Source organism: Cupressus sempervirens, chromosome 10 (assembly GCF_028749045.1).
Source record: "Cupressus sempervirens isolate cs-2001-9-10 chromosome 10, ASM2874904v1, whole genome shotgun sequence".
NCBI lineage: Eukaryota > Viridiplantae > Streptophyta > Pinopsida > Cupressales > Cupressaceae > Cupressus > Cupressus sempervirens.
In genome coordinates this window covers 639242378-639264479 of record NC_143127.1, presented here as the reverse complement: position 1 = coordinate 639264479, position 22102 = coordinate 639242378, and the positions used below count along the sequence as shown (strand labels likewise).

Genomic DNA, 22102 nt, shown 5'->3' with positions numbered 1-22102 from the left:
CAGAATTGGAATAGGAATATACTTGGAATACGTATACCAATTTTGGCCCAAAAATGAGCATTTGCTATTCCACTTAAATAAATGGAATAGGAATACATATTTCTATTCCAATTTTATTTATTTTAGAACACACAAAATTTTGAGTCTTCCGCATTAAATTCTCTGGATGAACCAAACAAAAAAAGGAATACCTAACCCCATTATTTTCTTTTTCAAAATGAGTATTCCAGAAAAAGAACTCTATTCCCATTTTCATATTCCTCCAGCCAAACAGACCACCCAGATAAGACCATTCTGGTCCCCTCTCGAAATGGACTAATTAAAAAATTTAAAAGAACAATCTAATGAAACTTAAAACGAACAAGACGCTTCCAGATTCCGAGCTCCAGAATTAAAACACAAGAATGGGGGCGCCTCGGGAGTTTGCTAAAGGAGCCGATGAGAATGGAACTCGCGACGCAACACCCACCACAAACATCTCCCATGCACAATTTCTCCTCTGGAAACAGCGCAAGGTCTCTTATATATTTATTTTTGGCATTATCGTATTTTACACCATTATTTTTTTTTCCCTTCAATATACAGTTTATTGATCTTGAATCCAAAATAAAAAGTTCAATACAATAGTCTTCCCCACTCTTCGATCTATCAGGCTCAGTCAATTCGGTTGCAGTCTTTAAATGCCGAATTGCTCTGGCATGCGGCCATTCGTCTCACTACCCTTTAAGCCAATCCCTCAGCACCAAGGGAAGACCCTCTCGCTATATGCACAGAGGAGATATTGTTGGGTTTTTGCAATTCATAACTCTTCGGTGATACCTCTTGCCATAAGGCGTAATCGCGCAGTTTATAATTATTGCAATCAGTTGAACTCCAGAGGCCAGCGCATATTGATTTTAGAATTTCTCCATGGGCATGCTGAATTTGGACTTCTTTTTTAAGTTCGAGTTATCGTTTGCCGCTGAGCCTTGGTACATCACAATCAATGGCAGAGAGGTGAATGGGGTGTTAATATGATAAACGAAAGACGAATTCAATGAAGGGTGATATTAGGTTTCCAGCAGTGGGAAAGCACCTGTCCAATTTATAGGGTCTTCATCCCACGCTCCTTATTGGGTGAAAAAGATCTTGACTCAGTTGTGACTTGCTGGGCAGCACATTTCCATATGTGGTCGGTGGTCAGCGTCACTGCACTATGACCATCTTTAATGAGTTGGGAGACTTTGAAATTCAAATATTCTGGGTTTTTGCTTCCAAGTCAGTGTTTCTACTTTTACCTTGCAGAAGCTCCCTTTGCCTGGGTTAATGACACCTTGATGCTACCATTAAAATTCATACAATTTTAAACCACAGCAAAAAATACAATCCAAGCATTAATGCATTCATCTTTGCAATGGATGCTAGTTATTAATCACTGCTTTCTAACAGTAACCCACAGGTACTGTATATTTCAATTTGTTATCCTCAAAATACCATTGCCAATGTTTTCGTTGACCAAAGATGAGATGATCATGTCAGCATGAGTTTATTTAAGATCTCTACATCAATATTCGTGCACACGTGCATGCTGTATGATGATCTTTTCATATCTTATAGCATTATCTATTGTGAACAATAATATGTTGTTTATGTGGTGATTGAGTAGCTAAAATGTGGTACATATCTTCCTTAGTGTTCATGGGTGTTTTATGACCACCCCAATGCAAAATAGAATACCAAGATATCTGATCCACTCTTGATCAAAACTCTGTGTATGCTAAGATTGGAAGAGAGATCACACTAGTAATTTCCAAGGTTCCTTTTGTTGTGGATAAGCTCAAGGGTTGATGTGAATCGCTGGTATCAAAAAGGGACTTCCATTATTCTCCTAAAGCTGACTTCAAATGGTACTAGTTTTGGGAGCTCTCAGATGATGTGGCAAGGAATGTACTTTTTGGGATTTTTCATAATATATGCAAAAAAAAAATGAGACAAGGGTTTAGGAATTCTACTCTAGTCCTAACAATTCGAAAGATATTGACTGCAAAATTTAAATCGACGACACTTTTGCTATGCCAAATTCAACAACTACCTAAAGTGAATACAACCTCCAAAGATTGTGCAAATGATTTTTATAGCACCAATAACAACCGTTAGGGAATAATGCATATTCACTGATAAAAGTCAAGCAACCCCATATAAGCCCAGAACCCCACAACACATATAACTCAAAGGATAAAACCGTTTCTTTAAAGAAGAGGTAAATTCATCTCAAGATGACATGATTTTACTGTGCGTAGCATGATCATCTTGAATCTTAGTCTCCCACCAAACCAATGCATTGCTTCCCATTTGAAGAGTAGCTAGCTGGATTTTGGAAGAATCATCCAAGATCTATTGAACCCTGCAATACACTTCGATCTGCTTAGAACAATACACTTCGATCTGCTTAGACCAGTTATCCAATTTTTTTGCATCCAATTAACTGTTATATATAGACGACCCAAAATTAACATCCAGTTTTAGTGAAGGATTTTGCACAGGTTTTTGTTTTTAGAAGTAGACGAAGAAGATGAAGAGGATAAAGATGGGGATGGAGGTTCAGGAAGGTCATGACCACCTCCTGCTCCTTTATCGTTGTCATCTTTCAACGAGGATTCAACTTCCTCCTTTCTATCCTTGCCTTCCTTTCTCCTCCGTCACTCCTGCCTCTCTTGGAAAAGCACTTCCACCATAGATTTCATGTAAAGGAAGGCTTTCGGAAAATCCCGTTCATTGAGCTGTGGAGATTCATGTTCAGTTGCAATCTCTGACATTTTTGGTGAAAAGGTTCTTTGTTTCCCAATCTCAGGATTGAACTTTGTAAGAGCACCTTCTCCATGTTTCAGTTTTTAACCTTTTTAAACGTTCACTCCACAATTTCCTGCAAAACTGCTCTGATAGCACTTGATCTGTATTTAGTGGTTTTACAAAATAATTTGTATTCAATTTAAATTGCAGATTTAGCCTGATTGTAAAGTTGAATTGTGTAAATGTTCATAAACCGTTAGAATCACAAACCAAGTTCATAAAACTTTTACAGAACTTGAGGAAAATGAATAATTACTACAATGTTGTAATTAGAACCTAAAATACTGAAAAAGAAATTAAAGAGAATGTAAGACAAGAGAGAAGAATGATGAGACAGAAGATAGAAGGATCACACACAGGTTGATAATGAGTTCGTCTAAGTGGACACTGTCTTTGGGTCTGCTTGTCAATGTTGGACTGCTTACTGAAGTTACCAAGCGAATTTGCCTTCTTACAAAAATCCAAGCTCCAAAGCCTGCAAACAAAATCCTTGCAATCTCTCTCACTTTTACATTTCTGATGTAGAATAACACCTTGTAATTATTCTCCTCCGAAATGGTCACACTTAGAATTATTTCTCCAAGAGCATTCAGACCTGCCTCGATTTTTGTTTTTTAGTTCTCTCCAACCACTACTACTTCACCCCCTTTAATACACAATGCTTACCAATATGGCTAACAACCATATGATTTGAAAATCTAACCCTTATCTCCCAAATTTAAAGTATAACTTTGAAAAACCCTTTAAATAGCATATGAAATTTGACCCCTTAAAATATATGACTTATATTTTAATCAAGCCTTAAAATATAATCTTTGGGATGACTCTTAAGTTTTCTAGTTATTGGGGTCCTACAAACATAGAATAAAATAAAAAGTATCCGGCTAAATCCGGAAAACCATGCAGTGGCTTGATCGCAGAGGAGATAAAAATGTATATGGGAGGTTGACAGATAAAACCGTCACCCCACCTTTTTTGCTTTATACAGCTGCCTAACTTAGTTTAAGTATTAGTTTAAGTACTACTCGGCCACATTATTTTACAACGCAAGTGTTTTGCAGATCCTCCAACCATAACTTTGGTTTTTGTGAGCACTGATTATTTTGATATGACTGTTTAAATAAATTGTGCACTCAAATCATACCAATTTGAATGTATGGCGTGTTGGTGGAGAGAAAAATTAGTAGAAGAGAGGTCAAAGGGTCAAATCGCTTCTTCATTTTGATCTAATACTACTGAAGTCAACATGCCACAAGGTGCTACATGTCTTTTCAGTGGCTAGAACCTAACTTTACCTGTCATGTCAGTGCCAAGTATGCTGCCACATCATGCTGATGTCATCATTTGACCTGGTCAAACCATTCTTTTTGGCAACTTTAACCAGCCGTAACTTTCAAATACAAAATCCTTTTTTGAAATCGAATATAGTTCCGGAATCAGTGTGACGAGCACTACAACTTGTCATTGTTTTTGCTTGAATTTGAGACAATCAAATATTCATCCTTTTGAATGCCTGATAGTTCAAATTTTGTCAAGATCATGTCAGTGAATTTTACGCATTGATGTGGCTTTTGTGAGATTCTGAGACTGTAATTTTCAAAATTTTTTGGTCCACTTGGATCACTGCCAATCCTTTCTCTCTCGTTCTCTCTCTCTCTCTCTCTGTCTCCATTGGTGTAACCTGGAATGCTTGCATATGTTAAATCTCATCATGAAAGACTGTAGCTGAAGGATAAATTAAACAATTACACCATTCCACCACCAACACTTACAAGAGAAGGTTTGGTCAGCAGGTTAATAGGCAGCTCGAGCCCCGGGCAGCGGAAATCAATCAGTAGTGTGCATGTAGAGGAGAAGCATTTGTTTGAAGGTGTGGTCGTTTTTCTCGAGTCGAGCTACTCCATCCACTTGACTGTTCCGCGGCTTACCCGCCCAATAACTTCAGATCCAGATGCAGCAGATTCAATGCACCCTACGGGCAGCTGGGTCGAGTCCAACTATAGCATGGGAATCCGCCCGGCAGGGGGGCATGCATCTCTTTCAATTGCCTCTCATTCCACTCCAAGCTTCTGCCGAAGCATAGGTCTGCATGCAGAGGTTGAGGCATTGATTTCAAAAACAGTTCACCTGCAACAGCTCAGAAGTCACAATTAATCAGTAGAAAATTAAAAACTATTATTTATACAATCAATGCATCATGAAACATTATAAATACAGTTGATTTAAAATACATACTTAGCCCCTTATAAACTTGCTATTCTTGCTTCAACATAAATTTACCATCTGGCTACCCAATTCTATATAAAATAAAAACCATAGTTTGCATGCTTGGACTTGGAGAGTAATTGGCAAGGTTAAAATTTACAACTCGGAAAAACTTGGCAAGTACTCAACAAAAACTTGGCAAATACTCAACAAAAACTTGGCAACTTAGAAAGAACTAAACATTAAAATCTCTTAAGGAAACATGGTTTTTTAATAAAACTCAATTACAAAATGTTTTAAAATAAAAATTGACATCTCAAAAGAGAAAATGCAAGGTTTTATAGCAAAAACAACAAGTGAAAAATGCATTTTAACCAATGTTTTACCCATGCCAAGATCTTTACCCATGTGTTTTTTGCACCTATAAAAATGCAAGAGCTAAACTTCTAAAAACTTGCCCAGCCAAAAAAATAGAGTACTTGACAACTCAGAGAGTGCTCAGACTTTGAAAACCATGATAAAAACAACATATTATTATCTCATAAATTAGGTTAGCGAGATAGCTAAATCAACACTATCCAATAACAATCAATTGCTTGTAGATTATATAGTCATTCAGGTTAAATTGTTTTCTATTATTATATAATTACAAATTGATAACTCTCATGATGGCTCAACAATCCTCTGTATTGGACACAATTGTGTTCACATCATTGAATACCCTCATGCACGGGTGAACAAGAGCAAAAGCAAGATAACATACAAGGGAAACGTAAATCATCTTTGTAATGCCCTGCCCTGTTCCTGTTGCAGTGCTACTGCTGTTGCGATTGCCACTGTGCTGTTATCCCCACCAGGGGGCCCCGAGCTATTGGTTCAACGGGTGCTTATGCACACTCAATCTTTCTCAAATGGATTTTGATCTGCATTACCGTTAATCCACTAACTAGTATAAATAGATCCACAAATCTATCCCATTTTGATCAATAAAAGAAAACTTACTTTCTCAAAATTGATACTGGTTGGGTCTTGCCGGTATCAACAACTGGATTGATCCCATGGAAACGGGAACAACAACTTGCTATGACTCTTGGCCCAGACAATGTCCGCCCTTATTCATTGGGCCCGCCTATAAAAAAATGGGCATAAACCATACCCTACCATAAAATTCTAGGCTAGGCTAGGGCCCCCCATAAAATTCTAGGTTCTATTATTGTAAGGGCTATGGCATCCGCCTTAGCGGTTATGCCCTACTCCCCAACCCCGAAGCTGTCCATGGAACCCTTGAGAATAGACAAATTGGTACTGGTGCAAACTGTTGGACCAACTGGATCTCACTAAATGATTGGATCAACGTATGGACCAACAAGATCCTTGGAACAAGGATAGATAAAAGCCTATACAACATCAACATGCAATCGATCAAAAGATCACAATGGAATACTTAACCAAGCAATCCAGATATCCAACGGATCTCCAAGTGTCACCACTTACCAACACGACCAAAACCAACTATGAAAGTTTAACAATTACGAAAACTAGAATCTCTGATCTGTCAAAGCCTAGGAAGGTGTGCAACCCTGAAGGGTACTCAAAACACCTAAACATGTTTCCTGAAAACAAGTGGAAGTATCCCTAGTTTTTCATGCGAGGAAACACAACCCTGCAGGTTCACACGAGGAAACACAACCTTGCAGGTTCGCGTGAGGGCTCTTCGCGCGAGGAAGTACCTCGCTACACGTGAGAAACTGCTTTCTCGCATGAGAGAACGCACTTCCTGCGCTAGGGAACGCCAAAACTAGCCGGCAGACTCTTAGCAACGAAGACCAAGGCTTATGCTAGAGAATGCCTAGCTTTGCGCGACAATCATGCGCAAGCATTCATCGCGCTCTGCGTAAGAGAAAGGTTTTCTTGAGCGAGGACTCCCCTCTCTGACGAGAGGTTCAACATCAACAAAAAGGAAAAGCAAAGCTAGAAATGTAAAGCTGAATAATTCCTCCACACTGGGGAGTACCAGATCCACAAATATCAAGGCTTGAACACTCGAATGAATGTAAAACAAATAAGCATGCTAGAAAGGATGAATCAACTAGCTAATCATATAATCCATAGCATCTAGTAATCATGCGGAAAAATAGCATCACAGTAACATACATAAGCATAAACCAACTATCTCTATAAACCAAAATAGCATAAATCACATGGAAACATACTTTGGAAGAAACAAAGAACCATATGAGAATCCAACTCCAACACTGAACATGGAGAAAGGCCAACTCTGTATGCCGGTCTCCAACAATGGCAAAGGTAGCTATGCCTCCCAACCACGTGGAACCCTTCGGCCCACTCCTGCTGTGCTGATGGAGATAGTGATCCAACTACAATCACTAAAGACAATCACCCATGGCTAACACACACGCCAATCAATAACATGATACAAAATGTCTATATGATCCATAAGATAATGCAGTACAATAGGTCACTGGTCAGACTCACTAAGGATAACTATGCAGGGACTCTAGTGGAGTGTTATTACTTGCCATCGGGTAGCACAAGTACTTTGAACCTTCAATTAACTCCCTCGCGAGGCCAGACTCAGAATGTATCTTCAATCAACTCCTGCAGGAGGACAAATACTGTGCCGTCGATCAACTCCCTCAGGAGGCTAGACACACACCTTCGATCAACTCCCTCGGGAGGCCAGGTGTTCCTTAATCTTATCATTCATTAAGTTTATTTCTTTTCCTTTTGTTAATTTTGGTTATCACTTTTTGAAAACCTCTTTACATTACCTTGTCAGCCACTTCCGAGCCTGGGTACACGAGAGAAGCCACTCCACACGTCTACCCTACATACCCATGGTCATCACATGATGAGTGCTCGCAGGTAATGTAGTTTCCCAACCCAACCCCCAAATGAACATAAATCCACCGATATCAACTGGGAGTTCGGGCCTTGCAAGAGCTCGACTAGTGCATGCTCACGGGCACACCAACTACACGAAGATCATAACCAACAAGGGTTGGGTGAGAAACATATAAAATACAAATAAAACAAATCACTCAACTGGCCTATGTTCGGGAGTACAAATTCAACACGAATCCCAAGGCTACAAAAATACATCAAGGGTTGGATAAATATCCCTACGGATAATCTGGATCCACAGGCAACCTCCATGCCAAGAAAACCTGAGAAAACCAGGCGGCATTCAAATCGAGGCGGAAAAAAATGACAAAAACCTTGAAATTAAAACCCATTATGTCATTGGGTATAAAAATCACAAATCAAATAGAATATGGGTTCGGAGTCCGTATGCAAAAATGGCCAGCATAACAACACGAAACCCCAAACCCTTAAGTCCAAAAAGGGACAAACTCTTGTACCCACCTAGCATGCAGAAACAGAGGGGAACATTAGTTCTCAGCCTCCAAATGTGTTACTACCAACAATATGTTAATTTTGTAACTTGTTAGCATACTGATCTGATAGTAGATCGATCCAATTTGAGATAGCATGATAAGTGTAGGACTAAGTCTTTGCATTGTTCCCTTTATAAGATCGAAGTATATCCTTAGGTTTTGGTTTAAGACTAATCCAAACTCCATTGTTTATGTTTGTGATTAAACTTAATTATTCTTGGAAAGTCGCCAACTTCTAGAGGTTAGGCAAATAACTTTGGAAGAGACATGCCCTTTCTAAGGTCATGTCCCTTGATTCCTATACTTATAGAGGGTAAGGATGAAGTCTAAGTGCACACAACAAAGACAAATCTGCTCCTTAGTCATTACTGCCCACATAAGAATTGCAGAATTAAAAGACAGAATTCTGAATTACATTTCTAATTCAATTGAAGGCAATACTTTGAAGTTATTCTCAGCAAATCACAAGGAGAAGAAGAAGATAGAATCTAGTCTATATTCAGTCATAGAAATTGCAGAAACTTTACATGGTATCAGAGCTCTGGTAGTCGAACCTAGGCTCTACAAAATTCAGTAATCAGACTTTATATATATCTAGCAACTATCTCCTATCTTCAATGGCATACACAATCAGACCCGAGAACAGGTTTGATGGGCAAGAACACTTTGAAGCCTAGAAATTCAGAATCATGATGATTCTTGAAGAGAATGATTTAAAATAATTTGTTGATAAAGCATCCAAACAACCTCCAGTTGAACCTCATAAATCTATCTGGAGCAAAGGAAATAGGAAAGCAATTCAAATCATATTAGATGGAGTAAAAAATGATATCGTACCCATGCTTACAAAACATTAGACAACATTTGATATGATGAATACATTACTAAATGCATATGAGGTCAATAATGCAACTAGGGTTCTCGCATTGAAAGACAACTAAATCACATTCAAATAAAGAAAGGAGAATCAATGAATTCTTACTTTCTAAGGGTTGCAGGCATTAGAGATGAACTATTAAGTATAGGAACCATTATTAGTGACACATAACTAACACTAATGGTAATAGATGGATTACTAGATTCATGGGAAACTTTTACACAGGGAATAAGTGCTAGAGATAAACTTCCTGACTTAAAACAGACTTAAGGGTGATTGTCTTCAAGAAGAATCCAAAAAATTAAAGAAAGGAGGGAAATTGAAAACAGAGGATGAAGAACTTCATGTTCTTAATACAAACTCTTATAATGGCAAGAAGAAGCATTTCAAGAAGAAAAAGGGAAATCAAAAGAATGGAAAACCCAATAAAGATCTATCCAAAATAAAGTGTTTCAAATGTGAAAAGTTTGGACACTACAAATCTAATTGTCTTGAGAATTCTAAACAACAAGTGAACTGTACAAATGTTACTAGGGAAGAAGATAATTATGATCCTAAGAATTGTGTATTATATTCGTCACTATCAAATGAAATCTCAAATAAAGCATGGGTAATTGATAGTGGATCTTCTAAACATATAATAGGATACAAAGAAGCACTAGACTCTATTTCAGAAAAGGTCAATGGTGAAGTTACCATTGGTGATAATTCAACACATCTCGTCGAAGGAATTGGAAATTGCATCTTGAAACTAAAATCTGGAAATTCTCTTCTTCTCAAAGGTGTACTTTACGTAACAAGAATTAAAAGAAATCTAATCTCAATTACAACACTTGAAGATGATGGGCACAATGTTGCATTTGTGGACGACAAAGTAATAATTTGGGCAAAGAACTCCTCAATCAAGCAAGCAAAGTTGATTGGTCAGAGAAAAGGATATTTGTATGAATTGAATTCAGATTCTAGTCGACCTATTCAAGCCTTAATTCATGAAGCAGAAGACATAAATGAAATTTGGCACAGAAGATTAGAGCATCTAAACTTCAAAACCTTATCAACTATGGAGAAGATGTTTATTGTTTTACCTAAACTCAATAAAGACCACTTAAGCATATGCAAAGGGTGCGTACCGAGTAAGAACATCAGAAGTCCATTTCATGATAGCACTAGAAAAACAAATAATGTTTTAGAATTAATTCATTCAGATTTATGTGGACCTATGTCTGTTCCTTCTCTTGGAGGATTCTGGTACTATATTTTGTTCATAGATGACTTCTCTAGGAAAACATGGATTTACTTTTTAAAATGCAAAGAATCAGAAGAAATCCTAAAGAGATTTAAAGAATTCAAAACATTAATTGAAAAATTATGAGGACATAAAATTAAAACTCTTAGAACTGATAATGGAGGGGAATACACCTCAGATTTGTTTAAAAGGTTTTGTAAAGAAATAGGAATTAAGAGGGAATACACCGTTCCTTATAATCCAGAACAAAATGGGGTAGCAGAAAGAAAGAATAGAATAATTATAGAAGCTGCTAGAGCTATGATATTTGATCAAAATCTAGAATATTATCTTTGGGTGGAAGCCTCTTGTATTGTTGTTTATATTCAAAACAAAAGCCCTCACTCTTGCCTTAGAGATAAAACTCCAGAAGAAGTCTTTACTAAGGTTAAACCCAATATAAGTCATCTTAGGATTTTTGGGTGCCCTATATATATCCATATTCCAAAAGAAAAGAGAACCAAGTTAGAACCCTTTGAGAGGAAAGGTATTTTTGTAGGGTATACTGAAACATCTAAGGCATATAGGATTTTCATACTCGGATTGAAAACTATTGAACTTAGTAGGGATGTAATTTTTGAAGAAGATCTAGCATTCAAAAGAGCCCTAAGTTTTGAAGAACCTTCTCTTTACCTAGTTTTGAAAGAAATACTGAGTCTGAGTCTCAAAGGGAGAACTTAGAAGAAATTGAAGACGAAATACAAAATCTAAATCTTGAAGAAATTCAAAATTTAAAGAAAAAACCACTGTGGGCCATCAAAACAGTAGAGGAAGCACAAGACTTTGCTACACCTTCTGGAACAGTTAGAGAAAGCAGAAGACTTAAAAGATTTTCTAGTTATACAACAAACATGAATGATTTGTTCAAAACAGAACCAATCAATCCTTCAGATGCTATTAAACATACAACTTGGAATGAAACAATGATAGAAGAATACCAATCTATTATGAAGAATGATGTTTAGGAAATTGTTCCAAGACCTAAAGGAAAATCTGTTGTTTCTTCCAAGTGGATATTTAAAATAAAGCATGTTGCTGACGGTAGCATTGAGAAGTATAAAGCTAGATTTGTAGCCAGAGGGTTTTCTCAGAAAGAAGGGATTGATTATGAAGAAACCTTTGCTCCTGTTGCTAGATATACCTCCGTAAGAGCAGTCCTAACAATTACAACATCAAAGGGATGGAAAGTACATTAGATGGATGTAAAAATAACATTCCTAAATGGAAAAATTACAGAAGAAGTATATCTAGAGCAACTTGAAGAATTTGAAACTCATGATCCTAACGTTTTTGTTTGCAGGCTCAAGAAGGCTCTCTATGGGCTTAAGTAGGCTACAAGGGCCTAGTATGAAAGAATTGATAAGTATTTCACCGGCTTAGGATTCTCCAAGAATGAAGCCGATCCAAATTTATATTATAAAAGAGATAAAGATGATATGGTAATTCTGATATTGTATGTTGATGATTTACTTATAATAGGTGATGATCATCTTATAGATCAATGCAAGAAAGATCTAACTAGAGAATTCAAGATGAAAGACTTGAGGCTCCTTCATTACTTCTTAGGACTGGAAGTACGACAGAATTCTGGCTGTATCATACTTAATCAAGGGAAGTATACATCAGACATTTTGAAGAGATTTGAAATGTGGAATTGCAAGTCTATGTCTTCTCCAATGGAGACTACTCTACATAAACTTAAAGAAGCAGCAACAGAATCACCTTCATAGATTCTACTCTCTACAGACAGATGATTGGGTCCCTTATGTACTTAGTAAATACAAGACCTGATATTTGCTATGCTATTAATGCCTTGAGCCAGTTTATGTGTGAGCCAAAGGAGATTCACCTAGTTGCAGTTAAACACATTATGAGATACTTACAAGGCACTCTTAATTTTGGACTCAAATACGAGAAGGTTGGCTTAGATTTATATGGATTCACTGACTCACATTGGGGTGGAAGTGTTAAAGACAGGAAAAGAACTTTAGGATGCTGTTTCAGTTTAGGATCATTGTGTTTATGATCAACAATGATATCTTGGATATGCAGAAAACAGTCTTTAGTAGCTCAAAGCTCCACAGAAGCCAAATACATTGCAGCAACAATGGCCCCTCGAGAAGCAGTTTGGCTAAGGAAGTTACTTGTGGGATTATTTGGGCAAGCCATGAATCCTATGATTATTCATTGTGATAATTAGAGTTCCATCAAGCTTTCGGTGAATCCAGTTTTTCATGACAAGTCCAAGCATATTGAAATTCCTTAGCATTATGTAAGAGATATGGTAGACAAGAATTCTGTAAAATCATAATACATTTGCACTGCAGATCAGACAACAGACATATTCACCAAACCTCTATCTAGAGTGAAGATAGACCACTTAAGGAGAAGACTTGGTATGTTTGAATTGTAATCCATTTGCATCCTTTAAACTATTAATAAAATAATTTTATTTGTCAGTCTATTGATTGTTATGGGCTCCACCATTTGTATTCATTATTTAAGAGGTGACGATCTCTGAGATAATGAACACTTGTATAAAAGACATTGTGAGAGGTGACAATTTCTTAGATAATGTGCTAAACCATAGAGTTCTATTGTAAGATCTAGATGAGTTCAAGATCATATTGTGATGTTGACATTGCTATGTCAATAAGTCACAATTTGGATAAAGGAAGAATTTTATTATTCTCCGGGTTTATCCTGTATTTTGGTAGATCTTAAACTCATGATCATGTCGTGATATAGAAATACCAGTATCTATGAGTCACAACTTGGATAAATGAAGAATTTAAATCACTCTTCAGATTTATCTTGTACATTGTATTCTTTGCAATACTGTTATCACTAGTAGCAGTGATTTTTCATACTACAGGTTTAGTAATATGACATTGTATCATGTGTTCTATGATACCACATGCTAAGGAGATTTAGATAGATATAGAGTATCAATTCTTGCTTGTTCATCTTTATTGATGTTGCTAGATATGATATCTCTTAGCATAATTATCAAGTTAAGAGGGAGTGTTAATTTTGTAACTTGTTAGCATACTGATCTGATAACAGATCAATCTGATTTGAGATAGCATGATAACTGTAGCACTAAGTCTTTGCATTGTTCCCTTTATAAGATCGGCGTCTATCCTTAGGTTTTGGTTTAAGACTAATCTAAACTCCATTGTTTATGTTTGTAATTAAACTTAATTATTCTTGGAAAGTCGCTGACTTCTAGAGGTTAGGCAAATAACTTTGGAAGAGACATGTCCTTTCTAAGGACATGTCCCTTGATTCCTATACTTATAGAGGGTAAGGATGAAGTCTAAGTGCACACAAGAACAAAGACAAGTCTGCTTCTTACTCATTACTGCCCACATACAAATTGCAGAATTAAAAGACAGAATTCTGAATTACATTTCTAATTCAATTGAAGGCAATACTTTGAAGTTATTCTCAGCAAATCACAAGGAGAAAAAGAAGATAGAATCTAGTCGATATTCAGTCATAGAAAGTGCAGAAACTTTACAAAATAGACCCCAAAACAGAGCGAAAACAAATAAATGGGAGAGCCCTACCTTGCAGCCAAAAGGGCTAAACCAGGGACGTGTGCAATAAAATAATCGCTCCACAATCACTGCCGAAAATCTTGGCAAAATGAAGGTCTCCCCAAGTTGGATCCAACAAGCTCAACGTTGTGACGATCCCACGCCCATAGCTCTTACAGTGAACAAAACGGTAAATCCTTCAAAGAGAATTTTGGAATTTGCTCTCCAAATTCCTATTTCGCAATTGAGAAGTGAGAAAATAATTCCCTTTTGGGCTATATATTCACTTTTAAAAGTGAAATATAATATTAGGAAATTAATTGGCTCACTAAAACAACCCTTTTTAACCCAGACAAATTCGGGCAATTCCAATTAGATGAAATTCAACTGCGGCAAAGATGCGGGGAATTAAAATAATTAAATTAGATATAAATTTCCCAAAAACTTTTAAATCACAATATTCCTTAATAACTTTTGCGACAGTTGCGAACCTCTAAATGCGCAGACATGCTCATGGGTCTAATCACATAATGCAAGTGAGTCCGGATTTATTAAATCACTAGAGGGTTTAATTAATCAATTAATTAGGATACGTTGATCATACAGGGATGTCATTGGCTAGGTAAGGACAGTCGAATCACTAACTCCATGTGCCACTATTGGGGATATAAATCCTGCACACTAAACAACACGATCAAGTGCAATTGCATATAATAGTATAGCTGAAGCGATAAATGCATTAAATCACATTAATAACCATTTATTTAATTACATTAAAATAATCTGTATATAATAGTATAGCTGAAGCGATAAATGCATTAAATCACATTAATAACCATTTATTTAATTACATTAAAATAATCTGTTTATCACTGCGTCATAAAACATTCCAAAGCAAGAATGACGTAAATAACTGTAGCATCAATTCAAAGCATAAATAATCCAATAAGTCCCTAATATAATCATAAACAAAGTATATGTCCGAATACAAAATAACCAGATATCATCATAAAGCATCATGTCACATCATATGATCAAATTGAACAGCATAACATCTAACATCTATGATACTAACAAAGTATCTCTCGAATCCAAAATATAACAAGGTACAGAATGCAAGCACGGGATGCACTACAATCTTCTAACGCGAGATCAGGTTCCCAGGTATGCAGAAGCTGATTTAGGCAAACAAGGCTAGGCCTTGTAGAATGATACGCAATCATTGTAGTAGAAGGGATATCATATCCAGACATTGTTGGGATCTATATTCTTCTGAAGAAGGGGGCAAAAGCAACCACAACAAGGCTACATGCTGGTCCACTATGATTTCCATTCACTAATCTTCCTTAACTAATAAATATGAACATGGTTTTGATTATTCCATCTTGGTAGAAGAGGATTTCTGCTGTAGTGAAAAGAGTCTTATGGTCATTAAAAATTGGTTTCCGCATTCAGTTGCGAACATCGAATCAATTGGGGCTATTGCTCTCAAGGAAAGACATTCAAGTAGCTGGTAGACCACGTTGTGGTGTTACCAAAACTAGACCATGGGATGAGAGACCATTCTATGTTCCATGGTAGTAACATCATGGCAACCCTTCTTCAGAAAATCATCTTTCATTCACATGAGAGTAAGATTAGGGGATCACTTTTGATCATGAGGGGCCTTTGAGGAAATCAGTTCTGGTTGCTTGGGGCTTATTCTCAAGGGATTTTAACATCTAAACACTTTTGAAGAGAGGTCCATTTCATGGTCCATCAAGAAATTGGTCCATGAAAAATGTGTCGCAAAAGTGCTAGAATATTGACACATTTTGGTGCCAAGAATGGTACTCAGGTTGGAAAATCTCTACATCTCATTGCATAACTGTCATGATGTCAAGCAACACAACATTGAGTTTGCCTAAGAACACAACTTTGAGTTTGCCTAACAGCACTTTCTCTTCCTATCCTCGTTCAGCACTAGTTTGTTTTGTAACGGTCAAGCATGTTATAATGGTTGGGAGAAAACACTTTCATATTGTTGCTGATTCTTCTATATTGAACACTTATATAACATTTGCATGCATAAACTAGGTCATTTTTAAGACAGATATATGCATCTTCTCTAGAGCATAGCAAAGAGGGGGAAGGGGGTTCAAGAGGTTTCTCCCCACATAACATATTATGGCACAACTTCTTTCAGATGCAGTCTACTCCTGAATACTGGGATTTATTCATCACTTGAAGGACCTCAATGCTGGAATATATGGATTCTAGATCGATAGCCAGCTACAATCGTCTGCACTACACTGATTGTCTTGTCACACATCGTAAACATTATTTAAGTTTTGACATTGAGTTGTAGCTTGATATATTCCATTACTGTGCAGAGCTTGTTAAATATCCCACTCAGAAAATTCAAGTTCGCATACCCAGTTGTCAAATATTAAACTTAGAAAATTCAATCAGAGTTTGCACACACAGTACCATAGTCCATAAGCAGCAAATAGTGTTTGAACAGTCCCAAATCAATGATGTCTGATTTGTTAAGCACTGGCAAATTCAGTCAATGGTACAGAATTTTTTTAGGACGAATATGCTAAGACAGGGTAAGAGCTTATAACAAGCTATTCTTTGAATTTGAATCACAATTTTGTCTGTTATACATACTCTCTCCAGCAATGATTAGTCTGGTATAGGGCATTCAATACAATTTGTTGATCCTCCAGCAATGAGTTATTCTGCACAATGTCTCTCTTGATTGCTGATGCAATGCACCCCTCCTTGTGGCATCAGATCCACCTTGCTTGATATGTGGCAATTAGGTGCCTTGAAGTGACATCAAACCTTCCAGCAAGCCTCCTCCTGCTGTGCTATCTTCTTGCGTGTGTCCTTTCCTTCCTTTTGAAGCTCCGGAGTCCTGACTCCCTGGTATTGCTCTTGAGGCCGGTGTTCCAAGAAGCAATTTGTACTCGCACCAAATTCTCAAATAATTTGTGATGCCTTCACATGAACTCTGCTCCATAAATTGGCGATGGTGAAACAGGTTGGACTCAGGAGGAAAATACAAATTCTATACAATTCAGCGTAAATAGAGCAATACTATCTAATATTATTAATTTATTTAAATACTTCTATAATAGTATTTAAATTTTGTTAATATTATTTATTAATAAAGAATTGAAAACACAATATTACTAGCTGCAAAACAACGTTGATTAATTAGGGACATGACAATGATGTTGCCTGTCCTTAAGTAACTGTAAATTTGGATGCTCAAATATCTCCACACCTTCCCAGGTTGCATCTTGTATTAGTAGCTTCCTCCATTTGACCAAATACTCTGGAATAACCTTGTTTCTCAACCTCTTTTCTCTCACATCTAAGATAGTCTTAGGTTCAAGAATCAATATTCCCTCATCATCAAGTGGTGGTAGCTCTTGTGAAGGTATGATTTGTTGTCCAAGAGCTTTCTTGGGACATGAGATGTGGAAAACATATGAATTTGTTGTTAGCTGGAAGTTCCAGCTCATATGCTACCTCACCGGTCATATTCAATACCTTGTAAGGTCCATATTATCATGGCTTCAGCTTCTCGATTCCACTTCCTTTGTTGGAAGACTTATTGATGTGAGTTGTATGATCAATTCAACATGCAGAATCAAATACTTAGTATTCTAAATAAACACTAACTGTCCAACTCTCTCTTTAACAAGGAAGCTCATACGCTAAACAATGTATATGAATTGTGTGTTCAGATGAGACAACCCCAAAGTTCCCTTCTAATTGTGGACTTTCACTTGGTTGTAATGATGTGATGTGCTGGTATCACAAAGGGACTTATGCTGTTCATTTAATGGATAACAACTACTTCAGCTTCTTCTAACCAAACAAACTACAAAGGGAAAGTGTCTAGAAGGCTATTCTACTCATAGAATGAAAGGAATGGTGAATGTTTTTGTGACTTTGCTAGACTCATTTTAGCCATCGACCTTAACCAAGCTAATGTGATCTCCTAATGTAAATGTATGATGTTCGAAGTATTACCATTCCATTAACACCATTGATAGATGCATATTAATATGCAAGCAATAGTCTAAGTTCATTAATCTTCCAATTGACCACAGAAGACACACTTACAATAAACAATTAGCGGTGCAGGTTAAGCAGGTCTCACAAAGATTGACTCACAATTACTTCCATTCAACTTCTCAATTACTGCTACTCAACATGAAATGGAATCTGCTCCGAGTTAGGAAATGAAGAGACCATGAGATACTCCAATATAATACAAGTAATCCACCATGAAGACCAACGATGAATTAGCAATTACTTTGCTAGGATTAAAGCAACAATTTCAGCAACTCCCCTCTTTTACAAATGACAAGACCTTGCCCTTTATAGTTGTTCAAATACAATGGAGGGCCATGACCACTTGAAGATCAAGGGCCAATTATGGTAAAAAAAACTCTAATCCAACTAACACATACAAACATTAAATGCTTGACCAATTGCAATGAAAGATCACCCTGTAGGCAAATGAGAAAATTTGCTTTGATTGATCAATTATAAAATAGGTTAGGTAGAGATATTAGGTGGACTCCATATGTGTACTTGGCATGATTTGATTGAATGCTCTTGGATTCGTGCAATTGGGATATTCTGTTTGGTTGAAGATGAATGGAAACTACCTTAGCGTGCTTGTTCTATAGACTTGATTATCTCTTTGGTGATGAGAATATATCCCTCGATATTCTGAAGTCTTCAATTGTGATAGCTTGTTTTCCCAAACTACTTCATCTTCACGACTTCTCTCTGTCTCTTGGAAATCTTCTCATTGTCAAGATTTTGAACTTGTAGAAGTGATGTAGGTACTTCATGTATGTGAACCTTGAACTTGGAGTTCTGAAGGAAATTCAAGTTTGTATTGGTTTCTTTAGCTTTTGACCTGTTCATTTCGTTGTACAACTTGTACTTAGAATTAGATATCTTGAATCTGCACCTTGACTTGTATCTCGATCTCCATCATCTTGTTTTTTTTCTGAAGTGCAATTAAAATTCCTGATTATCTCTACTTGACATCTTGTAAATGAAAGGTCTTGCTTGCATCTTCTAAATCCTTTGATCCGAAATCCAGCCCACCTCCTTTCCTCCAGCATCTTGTAAAACAAGAAAAGAAACTCGTGTCAAGTTTTCAAAAGATGTCAAAGAAAACATAATTGAGGCATTTTATGGCAGATTTTTTTAAATATCATGAACTACAATAGCATACAGCAATTAAGTGATAAACCAAAAGACATAAGAACACTGAGATACCCTGAGAACACCCTCCTTGAGGAAAACAGCCAACAAAACCAAAAAATGTTCCTTTATTGAGTTCTCAATTACAATACAAGGAACTTTCACTTATGATTGAAGATACTAAACCTTTCAGTTGTTAAGCCACATACATTTCATGCACAAACTGAGCTTTTGATTGTATCTAGTAGAGTAATAAACAAGAACCATTTGAGAATCTCACTGATATGCTCAATACTAAGCGATATGAGAAAGCATCAATAAATCGATCATATGCAGATTGAAAACAATACAAAACCAATGAGCCCTAAGTCTGTGTTACAATATTCTCCACCCAGAATATTATATTTGCATAGACCTGATGAACAACCACCCAAAAGGACAGATCACTACTCTCTTTCTTGATTTCATATCGTCAAGGAGTTCAATCAGTAGCTGAAGAGGTGTGCGGGAATGACAATAATGGGTGGTTACGAACTTATGAGCACCGATAGCAATTAGGAACATAATTGACAACAATCTTCAATACACAACTCGACAAACTTCATACAATAAATGGGCCTTCCGCTTATTTCATTTTAACCACAAACTTGACCAGCAATAACCATCATTACTGTCAACCAGGTACATAGAGAATGGATAATATAGCAACCACTTACAAGATAGAATCTTCGATGAAGATGATAACTGCTCGTACAATAACAGAAACCACGGGTATGAATAATATATCTTGTTGCTACCAGAACTTCAATTCTCCCTCTTAACAAGGGAGATATTATTCATATGACATAGTGGCGCTCAGCATGACAAGCACAACGGAGTTGCAACCAAAAAATGTCCATAAAAATCTCATCATAGATTCTCTCAATAATATTGTTATCTCTGCATACTAAAATTCGTCATAGATCCTTTATTGAATTATCAAATACAATACACAGATTTTTCACTTATTAGCGAAGATATTAAACCTTTCAATCAATAAGCCACATACATTTCATTCACAGATTGAGCTGTTGATTGTATCTAGTAGAATAATAGACTAGAACCATATGAGAATCTCACTGATATGCTCAATACTAAACATAAATAAATCGAGCATATACAAATCGAATATAGTAGAAAACCAATGAGCTCTAAGTCTCTATCACAATATTCTCTGTTGGTGTTGGTAGAATCATGTGCTATCTGAAATTTTGTTTATGTTAATCAGGTTGTTGGTAGTTGACGTGGCCAAGGTGTAGGTAGTTGTGGTCGCGATCGTTTACGTTGCACCCCCTCAGATGGAAGAGGGCATCATGATCATTTGCATCAACATTGTCTTTGGTATCATTGTTTACTGGATGTAAACTTTGACTGATATTAATGTAATACATGGCAGTTCTTTGATGTTGTATTGCATATCCTTGCATTTATTATAGCTCTTATACAGTAGCATGCATTAGACTACTTTTACTGTAGGTGGTAAACATCTGGCATTGTTGCCTCTACGATCTTGGGAAGCAACAGATGGGATGGTGAACAAAAAGCAGTGATGCAACCAATAGACTACAAAAAGAGTAGTCTTCAGGAGCACGGCACAGAGAACCCAAGCTTATTCGAAGGTGAATGGAAGTTGACAGTTGACTTCATCTCACTACAATAGGCATCCATTAACACACATGCAAATGGAGGTCACACAGGAAGAAATACTTGAGATTGTCGTGTGGAGTGCCCTTGGGGTAAGTCCAATGGTAGATCGTTTGATGTGCCATCTCCCTTGGTTGTTGACACAAACATTCTTCAGACTTTAGAACCGATGGGAGGAAATCATTCAGGAGAAACGACGAGAACAAGTTCTCCAAGAGTACTACCATGGAAGGGAGGAAGAGGAGAGATGAAACTCGTCGTAAGGGAAACATGAAGTCAATCCTGAGAGGAAATATGAATAAAGGAGAACACAATGTTATGATTATGTCTATAGAGTGACATACATTGTATACAAATAATAAATGAATAAAAGTGTTCTTGTTTAAGTCATGTTTTGTTTCAATTCCATATGGGAGAAGAATACATGCCAAACCTATTAAATTAAGGTATAATTGGAAAAGAACGAATAGACGAGAGCGAGGCTATCTAGAGGGCTTTATCACTCCAATAATAGGCAAAACAAAGGAGACGGTTAAAGACACTAGCCGAAAGACCACCAGAGGGGTTGACAGAGGGAACCTAAGGTGGTACCACCAAAGGTGAAGAACCCAAGGAGAACCGTACAATAAGGAAGACTACCACTAGGAGTACTGTAGACAATGCTAGGTTGGTGATGACAACTTAATAGAGGAGACAAGGAGTCGATTAGGGAGTTTAACCCTTACACCGCATAGTGAGGCAAGGGAAGCTTGAAGGAAGGGGGAAGAAGAGGCTAGGGAAGTCTAGAACATTGAGGTAGTGAGGGTTGTTAAAGGGACACCACACGGTAGTCAAGACAACCTATCAAGATCTGACCAAACCAGCTCGAGAGTACAACCCACTAGATGCAGTAGAAGTAAAAACATGTTGTAAAAGCAGAAACTACCAAAATTTAATGGTGACAAGAAGGAAGATCCAGTGTAAGGCATTGCCAAACCTATCAAACCATTTGAACGACGAACATAGTCCTAGACAAAGATGAATGGGTCCAATAGTTTCC

At 37.0% G+C, this 22102-nt stretch overlaps 1 protein-coding gene and 1 long non-coding RNA gene across 2 annotated transcripts in view; one reads left to right on the top strand and one right to left on the bottom strand.

The window, feature by feature from the left end:
* Positions 1–303: 303 nt before the first annotated feature.
* The window catches only part of LOC149535453 (zinc finger CCCH domain protein), a 63627-nt gene continuing 41828 nt past the window's right edge, over positions 304–22102 (top strand). The window contains exon 1 of the mRNA XM_089804633.1: positions 304–515. Coding sequence (XP_089660759.1) covers positions 405–515 — 111 coding nt within the window. The 5' untranslated portion in view covers positions 304–404. The remainder of the gene's footprint in view (positions 516–22102) is intronic.
* Positions 2224–19579, bottom strand: LOC149535455 (uncharacterized). The gene is made up of 2 exons (XR_016357034.1): positions 18831–19579; positions 2224–4914 (listed from the first exon to the last, which is right to left on the bottom strand). It is a non-coding gene; the product is annotated as an uncharacterized LOC149535455 (long non-coding RNA).